At 39.5% G+C, this 16,817-nt stretch overlaps 2 protein-coding genes across 3 annotated transcripts in view; both read left to right on the top strand.

The window, feature by feature from the left end:
• Positions 1-3,936, top strand: part of DHTKD1 (dehydrogenase E1 and transketolase domain containing 1) — a 42,623-nt gene extending 38,687 nt beyond the window's left edge. Inside the window, exons 16-17 of the mRNA XM_081053334.1 lie at positions 1,615-1,700; positions 2,538-3,936. Coding sequence (XP_080909460.1) covers positions 1,615-1,700; positions 2,538-2,639 — 188 coding nt within the window. The 3' untranslated portion in view covers positions 2,640-3,936. The remainder of the gene's footprint in view (positions 1-1,614; positions 1,701-2,537) is intronic.
• SEC61A2 (SEC61 translocon subunit alpha 2) overlaps positions 2,636-16,817 on the top strand; it is a 36,386-nt gene continuing 22,204 nt past the window's right edge. Inside the window, exons 1-3 of one of the 2 annotated variants that reach the window (XM_081053351.1) lie at positions 2,636-2,729; positions 12,058-12,125; positions 13,483-13,548. In XM_081053351.1, coding sequence (XP_080909477.1) covers positions 2,639-2,729; positions 12,058-12,125; positions 13,483-13,548 — 225 coding nt within the window. In that variant the 5' untranslated portion in view covers positions 2,636-2,638. Of the gene's footprint in view, positions 2,730-9,643; positions 9,782-12,057; positions 12,126-13,482; positions 13,549-16,817 lie in introns of those variants that run through there. The other variant, XM_081053352.1, reaches the window with a different exon arrangement.

Here is a 16,817-nt window from a genome sequence, read left to right as displayed (position 1 = left end):
TAAAATGAAAACAGAACAACAAATTGACACTATCAAGTGCTGATGAGGATGGGGAGCCAACTGTAACCCTCCTTCACTGCTGGTGGGAGCACAAACTGGTACCTACACTCTGGAACAGTCTGTCAGTTTGTTATGCAGTTACACATAGAGCTACTATACCACCCAACAGTCCCACTCGTGGGTGTTTATCCAAGAGAATGAAAAACACGTTCACAGAAAAATCTGCATGTGAATGTTTATAGCAGCTTTATTTATAATTGTCCCAAACTGGAAATGACCACAACGTCCTTCCACTAGTGAGTGAATAAACAATCTGTGGTACATCTCTACAATATCATATGACTCAACAATAAAAGAGAGTGAACGATTGCTGTAGGCAAAATCACAAATGGATCTGCTAATTCAGTGAAGCGAGACCCAAAAGTCTATGTACTGTATGATTCCATTCATGTGACATTCTGTAAAAGGCAAAAGTAGGGCAGAGGAAAGGTCAGTGGATGCTGGAGGTTGGAGGTGGGAGGAGGAGTGAGTACAAAGGGACAGGATAAGGGAATTTTTTGTGTGTTGATAGAGGTGCTCAGTATCATGATTATAGTGGTAGATACGTGACGACGCATTTATTAAAAAAAAAAGGACAAGCAACACTACACCATATTGGAAAGATGCATGCATGTGTGTGTGTGGTGGGGTGGGATGGACAGAGCCAGGAGTGCAGTTTCCAGGCTCTCGGCCTGACATAGAAAGGTGCTGGCTCAGGTAGTAAATGGCCATCAACTGTGATTGGATGGCCGTCAGCTGTGGCTAGTTGGCCGTCAGGTGTAACCAGTGAGCCATTGGCCACTAACATAACTGCTGTGGCTACGCTAGCAGAAAATGGGGGCTAACAAGAAGATGGTGGCTGAGCTAGCAAGAGCAGATTGCAGAGAGGCGGATGCCGCCAGCGAGAATATAGTGGTATGACTCCCTGTGGGGACAGAGCCAGGAGTGCAGTTTCCAGGCTCTCAGCCTCACATGGAAAAGTGCTGGCTCAGGTAGTAAATGGCCATCAACTGTGATTGGATGGCCATCGGCTGTGGCTAGTTGGCCCGTCAGCTGTACCCAGTGAGCCACTGGCCACTAATATAACTGCCGTGGCTACGCTAGCAGAAAAATGGGGGCTAGCAAGAAGATGGTGGCTGGTAAACGCGGATTACAGTTAGCATGGCGGATTACAGTTAGCGAGTAGAGTCGAGGAGAGTCGGTCAGTTGGCAGCAAAGTGGACAGCAGGTCACACGTTGTGTGAACCCAGCCATGTCGTATGAACCCAGCCTCCAGTGAGACTATAGTGGTATGACTGCCCTACCTATGGCTCCGTGGGGGTTCCTTTTTGGCCTCAGCATATCCTGTGTTTTTGTGTGGGGACCAGAGGCCCCACCTGTCACCCTGCATGACACTCCCCCATGTATGGCTCTGTGGGTGTTCCTTTTTGTCTTCACCATGTCCTGCGTTATTGTGGGGAGCAGGACCAGAGACTCCGTAGGCCGCCCCGCATGACAAATGGCGCAGCAAGCAGAGTCTCCCTCTCAACAGTGTGTGTGTTTACTTAAGGCACTGAGATGAACTTTCTTTTATAGATTTTATTTGGAGTCAGGAGGAACCTCAGAACATGGGTCCGTGGTGTTTTGTTTCTCCAAGATTTGAAAAGCAACTGGCCTGCAAGGTAATAGCTTTGTCTCTCATGTAGTGTTTTATGCGTGTGTCTTGTTTCTCCTGGAGCGCCAACAAGTTGGGTTTATTTCCTGTTTTGAGTCCAATTCTTTTAAAGATAAGCTAAAGTATAAAATCTAGTTTTAAGCTATTTTTTCAGAATAAGATGCTGAGTGTTTATCGAGCTATCTATGTGTACGTGCTAGTATAATGTAAAAAAAAAAAGTGACTATACTTACAAAAGTAAAAGCCTTTACCTGTGGGCTACTTTCCCAGTAGCCTACTCAGTATTCTCGTCCTAAGGTCAACATCCCAGCCTGGGGAACAGCGAGATGAACAGGCTTGTTTTACAGTCTGGGAGCAGAGCTACACAGTGATGCTTGTTCCAGGCCCATCCACACAACTGGGATCATCAAAGGCCCAATTCCTCCTGATCGTGCTATAGGAAGGGAAAAACAACGAGAAGGGCAGTTGTGCTTCTGTTTTATCTTTCTATTTTGCTTTGATTAGAAGGAATTTGCTCATGTGATACTAGTTTGCTGGGCCCAAATCATTTTCACATGTAAATAGTTCTAAATTAGAAAACTCTACAACTAAAACCAACAAATAGTTATTGAAGAATAGGACAAATTCAAGTGTTTATCTTACCTTATCATGCCTGGAATTTAGTTAATTTTTAGTTGTGACATACTTGTATATCTCCTCTAATCCGTAACTCATTATTTTTCTAAAAAGATGACTTATATTAACCAAGCTAAGAGAAATACATGTACCTCCTTGTGTGAACTAAGCAGAGCTCTGATTGGGTGAAAATGTCACTTTATTTTTTTTTCCCCGGCTCCAATGACAGCTCCGCCTTGTGAGCCGCCCCCCTTTGCCAACACCCGCTGTAGGAATCGGCACCGTTCACCTGCAGCAGCATGAAGATGTCCTCACCAAGACCTTTGCTTGATGATGTCCTTTGAAGAAAGACGACTTCCTGTTAAGAAAACTGCCGTAAAAAGAAAGGCCTGCTTCCTCTACTCTCTCCTCTTGCCGTTAGGTAATATGGAAAGCTAAGATCTGGGATTGATGAAGACCGTTTAATCTGGAATATGTGGACTAGCCAAGGAAATCAGTACTAGGAACTTTTATCCTTAAAAGTACCATAGTGTTATATTTTGCTTAGATCTGAGTGCGTTACACAGGTAGGTCATTATCCAGTTTTCAGATGCCACTCTTTCTCATTAACTGTATGTGCCCAGAAAAAGTTCTTAAGGTTGATTTCATAGATACATATAGATTGTCTCAACATTACCTTTCAATTGGTTTGATGCATATCACTGTCATTAATTTTCCCCTTCTTTATTCAAAGTCTAATATTTTAATTTGTGTCATTTTTGGTGCTGTTTTCCTGCTGCTGAAAAATGTTTCCCCAAACATTGTAGCAAAACTATGTTAGCCCTAATTTGTTTTCTTCTAGATCGTTGTACCCATTATCCTTAAATAAATTAAATTCCAATCTGTAGGTATGATCTTTCAGCATAGTATTAAGTTATACAACAAAATTGATTTGTGGTCTGTTTCACCATAATATCTATCTTTCCTAAATTGTTCTTGCAGTGATATTGTCATATTTTAAATTGACGTTCGGTGTCTGATACGGTGTCTGATACTGGTTGATTAACCAGTCTTGCCTCTAAAAGTCCCTGCTGCAGTATGATGTTTATTTGTGGTGTTTAAGGAGCTCTGTGACTTTGACAGTGGGAATGTCCCAAAGCCAGGGACTTGGGGATTCACCAACCCACTCCCTTACTCTGAAATGAAACTTAGTGCTGGAAGCATAACTAAACAGCAGAAACTGTGCATCTTTCCGTGGCTTGTTGCTGCAGAGGCCATCGACCATTCTTGTGCTGTGCCACTGTTTTACTCAGAAATGATGAGGAAGTACGAGGACACTGGAATGCCCTGTCCACTTTTACTGGTAAATAACTGGTAATGTCCTTCAGGATCAATGTATGAGTTGTTCTGGTTACAGCAGTAGACTCGCGATTCACATCTTAAATGTATTCATTAATGTACTGATTTAACATTTCTGTAATATTCACATCCCTTTTATTCCTTTCTGTGTCAAGCCTTATAAATCATGTAACTTGGTGCCACTCATGTAAAATTACAAAGTAAAATTACAAAGGACTGTTTAATAAGAATAGTTATCAATGTTGTATACCGAACTAGAAAAAAAATAAAAGCAGAGCCTTTTTTTTTTTTCAGATCTCTTGGTTTCCTGAGTTAAAAAAATTTTAAAAATCTAAGCCTAATATAAGAGATGGAATACTAGATTTTTTTTTTCAAGTTTAGTTTAGATCTCTCCAAATTTCTTACTTTATACCTCATCAGTCCTTTTATGGTTTCTTGTTATATCTTCTCCAACTTGAGCCATGAAATGTGCCTTTTGTAACTTAACCTTATTCTTAATCACTACAGTAACATGGGTAAGAGGAAGAGACCATTTGAAGAATTCCAAATTAAATACTCCCATGATAAAATATGGGATACAAATATAATAAGTTAAAATAAAAATATTTTACTTTATTCCTCTTGAAAATTTGACAATGTGATATTTGTATCCCATTTATAGTTATCTGTGCTAAATTACATATTCAAAGAAATATAGAGCTCAAATTGGGTATTCAGTGAATAGAAATATTAACAACCAGGAAGAAATTTTAATGTTGTTTAAAATGACACGTTCTTAGTAAAATAAAATTTTCTTCCTTATGAGAACCATTTATGTCAGTTTTCCTATGTTTTCTACACATATACTCTAAGGAATCATACTATGTTCTAAAGCATAACTTTTTTTAGGCTGACTGTATTACCTTTGAAGTTTTATTTTTTTTAAAAATTCCTTGACTGACTTTAAAAACAATGTCCCTTTTATGAAATTGAGGATTTGTGGTTTAAAGAAATTAGGGGTTACACAGGAAGTCATAGATTAAGAATGACGACTTTGGGGTTTTCAGGTTCCAAATGCTGTGCCTACATTTTTCTTGGATGTACTTGGATATTTGGTCTTCAGCTCTCACAGGGTTCGGGCTAAAACTATTATATTTTTGGGAAATTTGGACAAAATCTTTAAATCCTCCTCAACATTTATAAGACACTATTACACAAACAACTCCTAAATTACTCTGTGGAATAGTAATTCATTGTCTTTTTTATATTTAGCAATGTAAAGCAGACTGTTATTTCCCCATTGCCGATTGCAAAATCAGTTAACTTTTTAAAACTTTTAATGAAAGTATATTACTTTAGTGTTTCCCTGTGTCTTCTCTGACTTATATGGAGAACCAGCTATAATTGAACAAAAATAAGAAATGAAAGTATTTCCTCAATAAATAGTTTGTTAGACACCTGTTGCATATATGGCATTATGGCATTGAACTGGACATTACTAGGTGTGATTAAAGAATATAGTGAATGTTTAAATAAAAAAATTTATCCCAATAAAAGAAGCAATGCCATTAATCCCCCTCAAAATACCCCCCTTGCTTTGAAAACACTTATCCCATCATTCTTGCCACTTTCGAAAGCAGTTCTGGAAGTCCTCTTTCGTGAGCCTCTTTAGTTGCACTGTCGTGGCTGTCTCAATGACCCAAATCATTTTGACTTTGGGTAAGAGCCAGAAGTCGCAAGGTGCCAGATCTGGTGAACAAGGTGGCTGCGGACACACCGTAATGTTTTTATTTGACAGAAATTGCCGTATACCAGAAGTGATGTGTGACACGAAGTTTTGTCATGATGGAGGCTGATTTATGGCACACTTTAAAACACACCTGCTCTCAACCGTAGCTCACACTCAACTGACTGCACTGGACAAGTTGAAACTTGTCACACACTGTTACTAAGGTTTGACGCACCACTTCCCGTATTGAAGATCCCTGCCTTTCCGTGGGATGGCACTCGGTAGCAGCATTCACTGTATTTTGTGATCACAGCAGAAGGCCTCTGTGTCACATATTGCTTGTGGTATGCCAATTTCTGTCAAATAAAAACATTATGATGTGTCCTCATCTAACTTATTCACTGGATCTGGCACCGTGTGACTTCTGGCTCTTCCCCAAAGTCAAAATGACCATGAAAGATAAACGTTTGGATCCATTCAGGATATCGAGGCAGCCACAACAGCAGAACTAAAGACACGAAAGAGGACTTCCAGAACTGCTTCAGAAAATAGCAAGAACGATGGGATAAGTGCGTTCTAAGCAAGGAGGAATAGTTTGAGGGAGATTAATGGCAATGTGTCTTTTACTATAACTTTTTTTAATTTAAACGTTTACAGTATTTTGTGATCACACCTTGTAGAATTATTTAGACATAAAAGATAAAAAGTGTTCTCTATCTTCAGTGGACTAACAATCTATTTGACAAGACAAACCATTTTACTTGTAGAGAGAGAAATGTTTTGTTGGATGTACTAAAATAGTGTGGGAGGTCAAGGAAGAGGGATATTCTTAATGTACATTAGGTAGCATATTTTGGTTATATAAGGAAAAGTCATCAGTAGCATGTACTGGTAGAAAGTACATGCTAGAAAGACTGAAGAATGTTAGAAGGGTAGTTAAGAAAAGTTATCTAAAGTGTCAAAGCTTATTTCCAGGCTCTTACTTGAAACATGGAGCTGTCCCAGAAATAGGCAGTAATGAGAGGTGCGGGCTACTCTTCTTCTGTCAATTAGATTTTCAGTTTAGTGCATCTTCATTGACAGAATACTATATTCAGGAAATTGGCTCACAATCTAGTGTCAAACTATATTTAAGTCAACCATTTGCAGGTTACTATAGATGATACAAAACTTAATTAAGACCCTCCCTGCCATTTAGAAGTTTATGGTGTAGTAATGGAGATTAAACAAGTATGAAAATGACTGATACAAAGTAGAATGAGGTAAAAATGAAGTCATGGGATGTGAGATTGTGACTATGGTAGATTGCATTTTCAAAAGTGGCCAGAGTACTATTTTGCATCCCACATGCTGTTCCAGAACCTTGCCACACCCCCACCTAGAGGTGGACTCTTTTCCCTTCCCTCTTGAAATTGAGTAGGCCTTTGAGTGGCTGCCTCTATAAATAAAATGCACTGAAAGTGATACTGCCTCACTTCCAAGGACATGGCTTGGTACCCAGCTGCCATGTTGTGAGGAAGCTCAGGCCACATGGAAAAGTCTCATGGAGATGTTGGAGCTGACAGCTTCACCTGAAGTCTTAGCTGACAGCCAGCATCAAATGATAAACTTGTGAGTGAGAAAGCCTTCTGATAAGCTAAGTCCCAGCCTTCGAGTTGTCTCAGATGACTTCAAGTGGAACAGAGACCCATGCAAGCTGTGTGTGTGTGTTCAAAGATAAAGCCAGACACTAATGAAGGTGGTCTGGACAGATTTTAATCAGTAATTGTGGGAACAGAGCCAGGCTCTCAACCTCACGTGGAAAGGTGCTGGTTCAGGTAGTAAATGGCCATCAACTGTGATTGGATGGCCATCAGCTGTGGCTATTTGGCCGTCAGCTGTAACCAGTGAGCCATTGGCCACTAATATAATTGCTGTGGCTACGCTAGCAGAAAATGGGGGCTAGTAAGAAGATGGTGGCTGGCAAGCACGGATTGCAGTTAGCAAGTTGGTTGGTTGGCAGGCAGAGAAGCAGACAGCAGGTTGCAGGTCGTGTGACTCCAGCCTCCAGTGAGACTATAGTGGTATGACTCCCCTATCTATGGCTCCGTGGGTGTTCCTTTTTGGCCTAGCCATATAGTGAGTTCTAATGTGGGGAACGGGACCAGAGACCCTGCAGGCCGCGCCACAGGAGAGTAATATACTGTTGCAAGAGTTACAACAGGCCAGCATGAACTAAACTCAACTTTGATTTGTTGACTATTGATTTGGTGACTGGGCAGTTTAAAGGAGAATGAGGGAACAGAGAGGAGGGTAAGTGGGGGCTCATAGATTCAGGGAAGTAGAAAATTACAAAAAACAGGAAGGGGGGGTTGGGTCAAATGAAACCCATGTGGATTGTTAACTGAAGCTTATGGAAGTTAGACTCCAACCCTCCCACGACCTACGGAGACAGAGACCATAGGTGTTGGATGGAACAAAAGGTAAGTTCTTTGGCAGCCGTGAGCTTTCCCAGGCAGAGCCATCCTAGGGATGGAGCTGTTAGAAACTCTGTTAGTGTTTGTTGAAGTGTTTATAGGCCAAGGGAAGGCCTAGTGGAGAAAGGGCTTCCAGGAGTCTGGCTGGAGTTTGCTCCAGGAGAGAAGCATACACGTATTTTATTTCCTTCTTGGACATAGACCTAAGCATTAGAATAAATCATTGGATTTGGTGATTATAGGTCATTAGTGATGTTGTAAATAGCTTATTTCAGCAGATGTTAGAGCATAAGTTATATTGCATGGGTTTAAAAATTTTTTTTTAATTAATTTTATTGGGGTGACAATTGTTAGTAAATTTACATAGATTTCAGGTGTACAATTCTGTATTACATTGTCTATAAATCCCATTGTGTGTTCACCACCCAGAGTCAGTTCTCCTTCCATCACCATATATTTGATCCCCTTTATCCTCATCACCCACCCCCCACCCCCTTACCCTCTGGTAACCACTAAATTATTGTCTGTGTCTATGAGTTTTTGTTTCTCATTTGTTTGTCTTGTTCTTTTTGGTTTATATACCACATATCAGTGAAATCATAGGGTTCTCTGCTTTTTCTGTCTGACTTATTTCACTTAGCATTATTCTCTCGAGATCCATCCATGTTGTCACAAATGCTCCTATATCATCTTTCCTTAACGCCGAATAGTATTCCATTGTGTATATGTACCACAACTTCTTTATCCATTCATCTGTTGAAGGACATTTTGGTTGTTTCCATGTCTTGGCCACCGTAAACAAAGCTGCAATGAACATTGGAGTACACGTGTCTCTATAGAGAAATGCTTTTATATTTTTGGGGTAGATACCCAGGAGAGCGATTGCTGGGTCATATGGTAATTCTATTCGTAATTTCTTGAGGAACCTCCACACTGCCTTCCATAGCGGCTGCACCAGTCTGCATTCCCACCAACAGTGTATCAGGGTTCATTTTTCTCCACAGCCTCTCCAACACTTGTTACTATTTGTTTTGTTGACGAAAACCATTCTGACTGGGGTGAGGTGATATCGGGTTTAAAATTTGAATAAGGAAAATAAATTTGAGGGCCATCTATGTGTCCATCCCTTAATTTTTACACCTATAGGAAGTGGTATTATTATCCTTATTTTATGGTGTAGCTCAGAAAGGCTAATTGCACAAAGCTATTAAGAAGTAGAAAAGGGTCCACTGCAACTGAAAAAATATTTTTAATTAAAAAAAAAAGTAGAAGAAGAATTAAAATGGAGGGCTGGCTGATTTCTAAGACTTGTGTGTTTTCCTTTACACCACACCGTCGAAGAAGGGCTAAAAAGAGACTAGCCCAGGGGACAAAATTCTGATCTCTGAATTTTGGAGAAGCTAGATAGTGGAGAGTTCATAAGCTACTAACTATAAAGAACGTGTCATAAAATTTTTAAAACTTTCAAGACGTTGCGATAAGATGGAAGCAAAATAAAAAGGCCCTGTGGTTCACGCTGGCTCTTGGGGCGACGCGGTCTCATGCCTCGGGAACGGAACCCTGGGCCGCTGCTCCTTCGCCCAGGGTCCCGGGTCGAACGTGGCTGTGTAGGAAATGGCCACTGCTAGGCACTGAGCTCGGAGACGTGCTCAGCGAGTAAGGGTCCCGACCGCCTAGGCCTCTCAGCCTGTGCGGAAAGCCCTAACCGGCTTGAGCACGCCGGTCTGAGCGCCGGCGGTGGCCATGGCAACGCGCAGGATGTCGGCTGCGCTGCCAGCCAACCGCCAGTGTCTCGTCAGGGGGCGGGGCCACGCCGGCCGGACACGCGGTCCACGTGATCCTAGGCGGAGCCTGCGCGCGGCGGCTGGAGCGCGTCGGGAGCGGGCACAGAGGCCCGAGTCGCGGGACCGAAGCAGAGACAGCGCGGGACCGCTGTGCCCGGCCGAGCCGCAACAGCCGCCGCCATGGGCAGTGAGTCGTGCGGCCGGGTCGCTGGAGCCGGACTCTGGCCGGGCCCGGCGGGGTGCAGGCGGTGGGGTGGGGGCCCGCATGGGGTCGCTCCGCCGGCGGCCTGGGGAGGCGCGGGCCGCTGCCCAGGGTGCGGGTTGGAGGCCTCCGCCCGGGCTCCTCCAGCGGTGCGAGGCCTTGCCCGGGCCGGCCGCGGGGACCGGGACCTGGAGGTCCGCAGTTTGCACGCCGGGTGGCCAGGCGCGGAGGACGGCGCGGGGAGGCCATTGGTTTGGGGGGGGGGGGAGAGTTAGGGAACCGGGAGAAACCTAGCCACTGAATTTTTCAAATGCTTAGGAAACTCGTGTTTTTATTCCCCAAATCACTCTTCCTTGGCATGTTGTGATGAATAAAGCTCCCAACTTGTTTAATTTTTAGGAAAGTGATGCATGGCATGTATTTTAGGGGAGGAAAGAGAGCGATTAGTAGAATAGTGTTTTCCTTAAAAATTTCATTTCAGTCATTCTGTAGCGTTTAAAGAAAATTCGCTGTGTAAGGTTATGTATGCCTTAAGGATAAGACCGTGTGTTATGGGTTCCTTTGAGGGCCCTCTCCTAAACACTCAATACGAGGTATGTTCACGTATGTGCTTACAGAGCTGTTTGGATGATTGTAGGATGAATGGGTGACTGCACACCCAAGCCCCTCAACCATTGGCCAACTAGTGGACTTTTGGGGGAAACTAGAAAGAGGTGGAGGAGACCTGGCCTTGAATTTACAATTTAAAGGGTAAACTTCTGCAACACAACAGTAGATATGTAGCAGACAAAAGCATTGTTTGAGCATGGATACTTTCCAGCAGAGGTGATCTGTGAAATGTCAAGAAATCTGGGAGGGTGGCTTGGATTGAGATGGGAAGGAAAAGGAATAAAGGGACTATAGGAAGTTTCCTGATATGATTGCTATTTGTTTTGCATTAGAGATGAATGCTTTTGAAATTCAAATTTACTTTCCAAATGGTCCAAAATAGTCCTTGGGTTACAAACATCTGCCCATAAGAATTTGTGAATTCTTCTGTGAATTCATCCGTGAATGCCATTATTTTGAGAGGTTATCTAAAAAGTTGACTTTTGGCCACCTCTGGAAGTTTAATTACTTGTCAGTTCTAAAACAATTTCGTGGTATTAGTATACAGAATCCAGTGTTTGGAGGGGTAAATGATCATAGCTAATAGCTGGTTGTGGCCTCTTGTGTTTCTGCACATGGCAGATACTAGCGAGACTGAAGTTAGAGAGATTGTCTTTATCCTCTAGTTCTTTGGCTGAATTTGATTTCAGCCATGCCAGAAGATGGTGTTTATCCTTAATGAACCTTGGTTTATCTTATTTTTATATATTAGAAGAGTAGTCTAGGAAAACATTACTCTCTAATGAAATTGTCATTCTTGCGGCTGATTATTATACACAACCAAGTACTTTGAGATCACTATGTGGGAAAGCAAGCAGTGAATAGTGACTAATGAAATGAAGTAGAAGTTATCAGTAAAGGCGATTCATTGATCCCCCACACTTATTCATAGCATGCAGCGTCTTTCAGTTTTAAGTCATTTCTGCTGTCTCAGCCTATTTCCTTTTGTACTTTCCTCTGATATCTCCTGTTTTCTTCTTGAATGCATTGTGTTGTGGGTACCATCATAGGCTGCATTTGCTCTATGTTGATGTAGTGGTTCTCATTGAACTATTCCTTTGTGTATAAAAGGATTGGATACAAGTGTGAGGAAGCAAAATCATGGTAAAGGATACTTCCCTATTTCCCCGAAAATACGACCTAGCTGGATAATCAGCTGTAATGCATCTTTTGGAGCAAAAATTAATGTAAGACCTTGTGTTATATTGATATCATATTTTATATTATGTTATATTATATTGTATTATGTTATACCTGGTCTTATATTACATAAAACTGGGTCTTATATAGACCAGGTCTTATATTAATTTTTGCTCCAAAAGATGCATTAGAGCTAATTGTCTGGGCTAGGTCGTATTTTCCGGGAAACACGGTTGTATTACTTGTCTTTTACTGACAAAGCCCTTAAACCTTTTGGATTCTTTTGTCCTTTGAATTACTTCTCTTCCTCTGTATATTTGAAATGGAGAGCATTATGATAAAATTTGCGAGTGGGGAAGGGGTGGATTGCCATTAAAAGTTGGAGAACATTTGTATTTGATGCTGTAAAAAAAATGTATGTTTTTTAAAAACTTTGTAATAGGGACATTTCTTCTTCTTCTTTTTTTTAACAGTCAAATTTTTAGAAGTTATCAAACCTTTCTGTGCAGTATTACCAGAAATTCAGAAACCTGAAAGGAAGGTAAGTATAATATTTTAGTAATACAGATGGTACCCAAAGAACTTTACTAAACCACCAAGATTGATTTACTTTCCCCAACCCTGTTGTGGTTGTAATTGGAAAAATATTGCCTGCTGCTCCTCCTTGCAGGAGGCACAGAGTGAATAAAATCAGTATACACCCATTTAAATCTTGGTAGGGTATCTTATGATTTCAAAAATAACTCTTCTTAGCATTAGGAATAGAGACAGTGGAAATGTAATGGCTATATGCGATGTCAGAGGGGTAGTAGATTGGGGTAGGGGGTGTTATCACTTTGTGAGGGATATAAGTGATAAATGTCTGTTACATTGTTTTGTACACCTGAAACTAAAAAAAAATAAAATAAATAAAAATATTATTTGCATTGAAAATAAATAAATAACTGTTCTTTACGTTCTGACCTTTCCAAGCCAAGTTTTCTTTAGCCTGGGTGTTAGATAAGATACGGTGTTTTCCTATCTGCAGTGATCTTTATAATTCCTCTGGTTGGGGTATGCGCTGTGCTTGCTAATGATGTGATCCACTGCACTAGGATCGACCCTGTCTGCTGGGTTGGTTTGGATGAGTACAACCGTTTTACAAAACTGAGAGGTATATATACCTCGGAGGTATATATATATATACACACACATACAATATAATACAATATAATATACAATTCAGTGCACAGAAAAATCACAGAAATGCATATTGTGTCTGCATCAAATTGTTCTTCCATCATTGTGCGCTTTTGGAGCTAAGATACTTAAATTTCAGATATATTGTTAATTCCAGACTGGCCAGTTCCCAGACATTCCTCTTCTGCTATTTCAGTTTCTCATGAAACTAACAGGCATAGGGACATAGATAAGTAAAAGTTTTGTAAAACTTACTGTTTTATTTAGAAGTGTATTTGTTTTTTATATTGCTTTTAGATTATAAATAGATGTTACAGTTACATGTAAGGTATCCCAAGAAACTCTAGCTTTCCACATGAATGACATATTTATATAATACTACACACAATCCTAGCTTTGCACGATACTGTGTTACCTGAAATGTGGGCATATTGGATCTGTGTCTTGCTTTGCCTCCTTTTCAGTTTCAGTTAACATAGTATAGTGTGATGGGGACTACCTGTTTTTAAATTATTCTTGGAAAAAGGTAAGAAGGTTATGTTTGAGAAATGCAGCTGTTTGCTTTAACTGCTGCTAAGGAGGGTGAGAGTGTTTAAAGAGTAAATAATAGGAGCACTTCTTGATGGGGAATGTTAGTTGGCTATGCTTTAATATGGATTTTTGTTTCATATTTGCTTTTTCTTGGTTTTGATTGACCATTCTTTATATTTTGTTGTAAGATCCAGTTTAGGGAGAAGGTACTATGGACTGCTATAACTCTATTCATTTTCTTAGTATGTTGTCAGGTATGTAACCATAATATTAAATGTCTGTACTCTTATTCTAAAGTTTTGGTTGGTTGAAATTTGATAAACTTATTTTAATTAAAATAATAAATCTACTGAATGGTTTTGAGTATTATTATTCTTCTTAAGGAGTTGATTGTGAAAATGGTTATCTTGTCCTACTCTGTATTTCTTTTTAGTAGTGATTTTGAACATTCTTTCTTCTCTTAGTTTTTAGTTAATGATATTTACCCACTGTTTCCGTGAGATTTTTTTTTTTCTTATAGACTTACGACAGTTTTTCTATATAAAAGTGTTAAACCTTTGTTCTAAATACTGGAAATATTCTTTCCATTTTGTTTGCTTTTTATCATGTTATAAATAGCATGTATTAATTTAAAAGTCCCCAAAAGCCAAATTCTAGAATCCTAGGGATATATACTGTGTTTACGAAGTCTAACAATTAAGTTCGCAAACTCATCTTAGAAAAAGTACAACATACCTCATTGCTTAATATCACTACTGTCACCTTCGAAGTACTTCCCTTGGGAAGCTATGCACCGACGCCAGCACCTAGTCCACCCTTCAAAGCAATTTTGGAACTCTTTTTCTGGAATGGCCATCAGAGCTGTCTTCGTATTACCTTTAAATGTCCTGAATGTCATCAAAATGGCTTCCTTTTAATATTTCTTGTATCTTCGGGTAAAGAAAGAAGTCCAGATCAGGTGAGTAGGGAGGGTGTTCCAATACAGTTATTTGTTTACTGGCCAAAAACTCCCTCACAGACAGTGCCGTGTGAGCTGCTGCATTGTCGTGATGCAAGAGCCATGAATCGCTGGCAAAAAGTTCACGTCGTCTAACTTTTTCAACGCAGCCTTTTCAGCACTTACAAATAGTCACTTGGTTAATTGTCCAGTTGGTACAAATTCATAATGAATAATCCGATATCAAATAATAAATAATCTGATATCAAAAAAGTTTAGCAACATCATTGCAACAAATTTGCGAACTTAATTGTCTGAGCTCGTATAAATTAATACATTCCAGTGATGATGCCTTAAAAAAATTGCTGCAGAGATTAAGTTCATAAAATGTGAGTTCTTGTCAGAGGATTGTTGTAAGGATTAAATTAGATAGTTTGGGTGAAAGTTTTTTGAGGATTTTGAAAATCTATTAAAATACATACACAGAAGTTTTAAAAATTATATTAAGTAGTAAAGCAGATTAGGTTCATAATTTGGAGAAAAGCCAAATATATTTTTTTAAAGAGTGAAACCATTTGATCATTAAAGTATCTTATTATTTATTGTACTTAATTTAAAATTGATATGGGTGGCCAGGCAGAGAGAATTTTTTGAAAGTACAGAAGTGTACAAAGAAAAAAAGCATAATCACCCTCATCCTACCATCTACTTTTAACATCTTGGAAATTCCCCTCCCTTCTATTTAGAAAAAAATCAGCTTATGAAGGTATAATTTATGTATGGTAAAGTATCTACCCATTTTTTAAGTGTACATTTTGAAAAGTTTTGACGAACGTATACACCCACGTACCTACAACCTCACTGTATATAAAACATTTCTGTCACTCCAGAAAGTTCCTGTAACTTGTCTCAGTGAATCCTCACCTCACCTCCAACCCCAGGCAACCACTGACCTGCTTTCTGTTTCTGTAATTTGATTCATTTTTTCTAGAGTTTGATATAAATGGCACCATAGCGTATTACTCCTTAGTATCTAACCTCATCTGCTTTTTGAGATTCATCCATGTGGTGGGTACAGCAGTCATTTATCCTTTTTCATTTCTGAGTAATGTTCTACTGTGTAACTGTATCACAGTTTGTTCATCCTGTCACTTGTACATTTGGGTTGTTTCCAGATTTTGGCCATAACACATAAGTTGCTGTTAATATTCAAGAACAAGACTTTTTGTAGACATTTGTTTTCATTTGTCTTGGGTGAATTGCTGGGTGGTATGGTAAATATCTGTTCAGCTTTGTAAGAAACTGTCAAACTCTTTTCCACATGGTCACCCATTTTATGTTCCCGCAGCCACGTGTAGGAGTTCCAGTTGCTCTGCATCCTGCCTGCTCTGGGTGTTGTTGAGCATTTTAATATTAGACATTCCGAAGGGTGTGGTTTTGATTTGCATTGCCCTAATAAATGATATGGAAGTTTTAGCTTGCATTTTCCCGGTAAATGATATTGAGGAACTTTTTTATGTACCTATTGGCTACTTGGTAATCTTTTGTAAAGTGTCTTTTCAAGTCTTTTGCCCATTTGGAAAAAATTGGATTATTGTCTGTTATGGAATTACATACATTTTTAATATTTTCTGTATACAGTCCTTTGTCAGATATATGTACAATGAGTATTGCCTCCTAGCTATGGCTTGCCTTTTCATTTTATTAATATGTTTTGAAGAGAAGTTTTTAATTTTGATGAGATTTAGATGATTGTTTTCTTTGATGGCTCATGGTTTCTGTTTCCTATCTAAGAAGTTTTTGCCTATTCTAAGGTCGTGAAGATTTTCTCCTGTGTTCTTGTAAAAATTTTATAGTTATAGTTTGTATGTTTTGGTCTCTGATCTATTCCAAGTTAATTTTTGTGTCTGGCATGAGGTAAAGTTGGGGTTCACTTTTTTTTCTATATGGATAAGCCAGTTGTTGAAAAGGCTATCCTTTTTCTGTCGAATTACCTTGGCATCTTTGTTGAAATTAGTTAACCGTATAAGGATGGATCTATTTCTGTACTCTCTGCTGTTTTGATCTCTACATCCATTGTTATGGATGTGGAGATCACATTGCTTTGCTTACTGTAGTTTTATACTACTGCAGTTTTATACTACTACTGAGTCCTGTAATCACGTTGTAATAGTCCTCCAACTTTGTTCTTCTTTTTCAAAATTCTAGGGTCTTCATATTTGCATATAAATGTTAGAATCAGCTTGTCACTTTCTATAAGAAAAACTGCGATTATGATTTGTACTTGAATTTATAGATCAATTTCAAGAGAATTATCATCTTGGCAGTAGTGAATTTTCTAATTCAGGGGTGAGCAAAGGTTTTTCTATAAGGGTTAGATAGTAAATATTTTAAGTATGACGTTTCTCATGACTATTTCATGCAGTAAATTTATGCATTTTATGTTACTTCATTTTATTTTCTCATCATCTGTTTACATAGTTGCCAAGCTGTGTCTTTTGTCTTTCTCCTGCTTAGGCAGTATAGCCCAGTGCAGGTGATTCATTGATTCTTTTTCCACTGAACCTCAAGCAAGTTTATTTCCCC

Source organism: Rhinolophus hipposideros (assembly GCF_964194185.1).
Source record: "Rhinolophus hipposideros genome assembly, chromosome: 1".
Lineage (NCBI taxonomy): Eukaryota > Metazoa > Chordata > Mammalia > Chiroptera > Rhinolophidae > Rhinolophus > Rhinolophus hipposideros.
The sequence above is the reverse complement of the archived record's forward strand: the minus strand, read 5'-3'. Positions and strand labels throughout refer to the sequence as shown.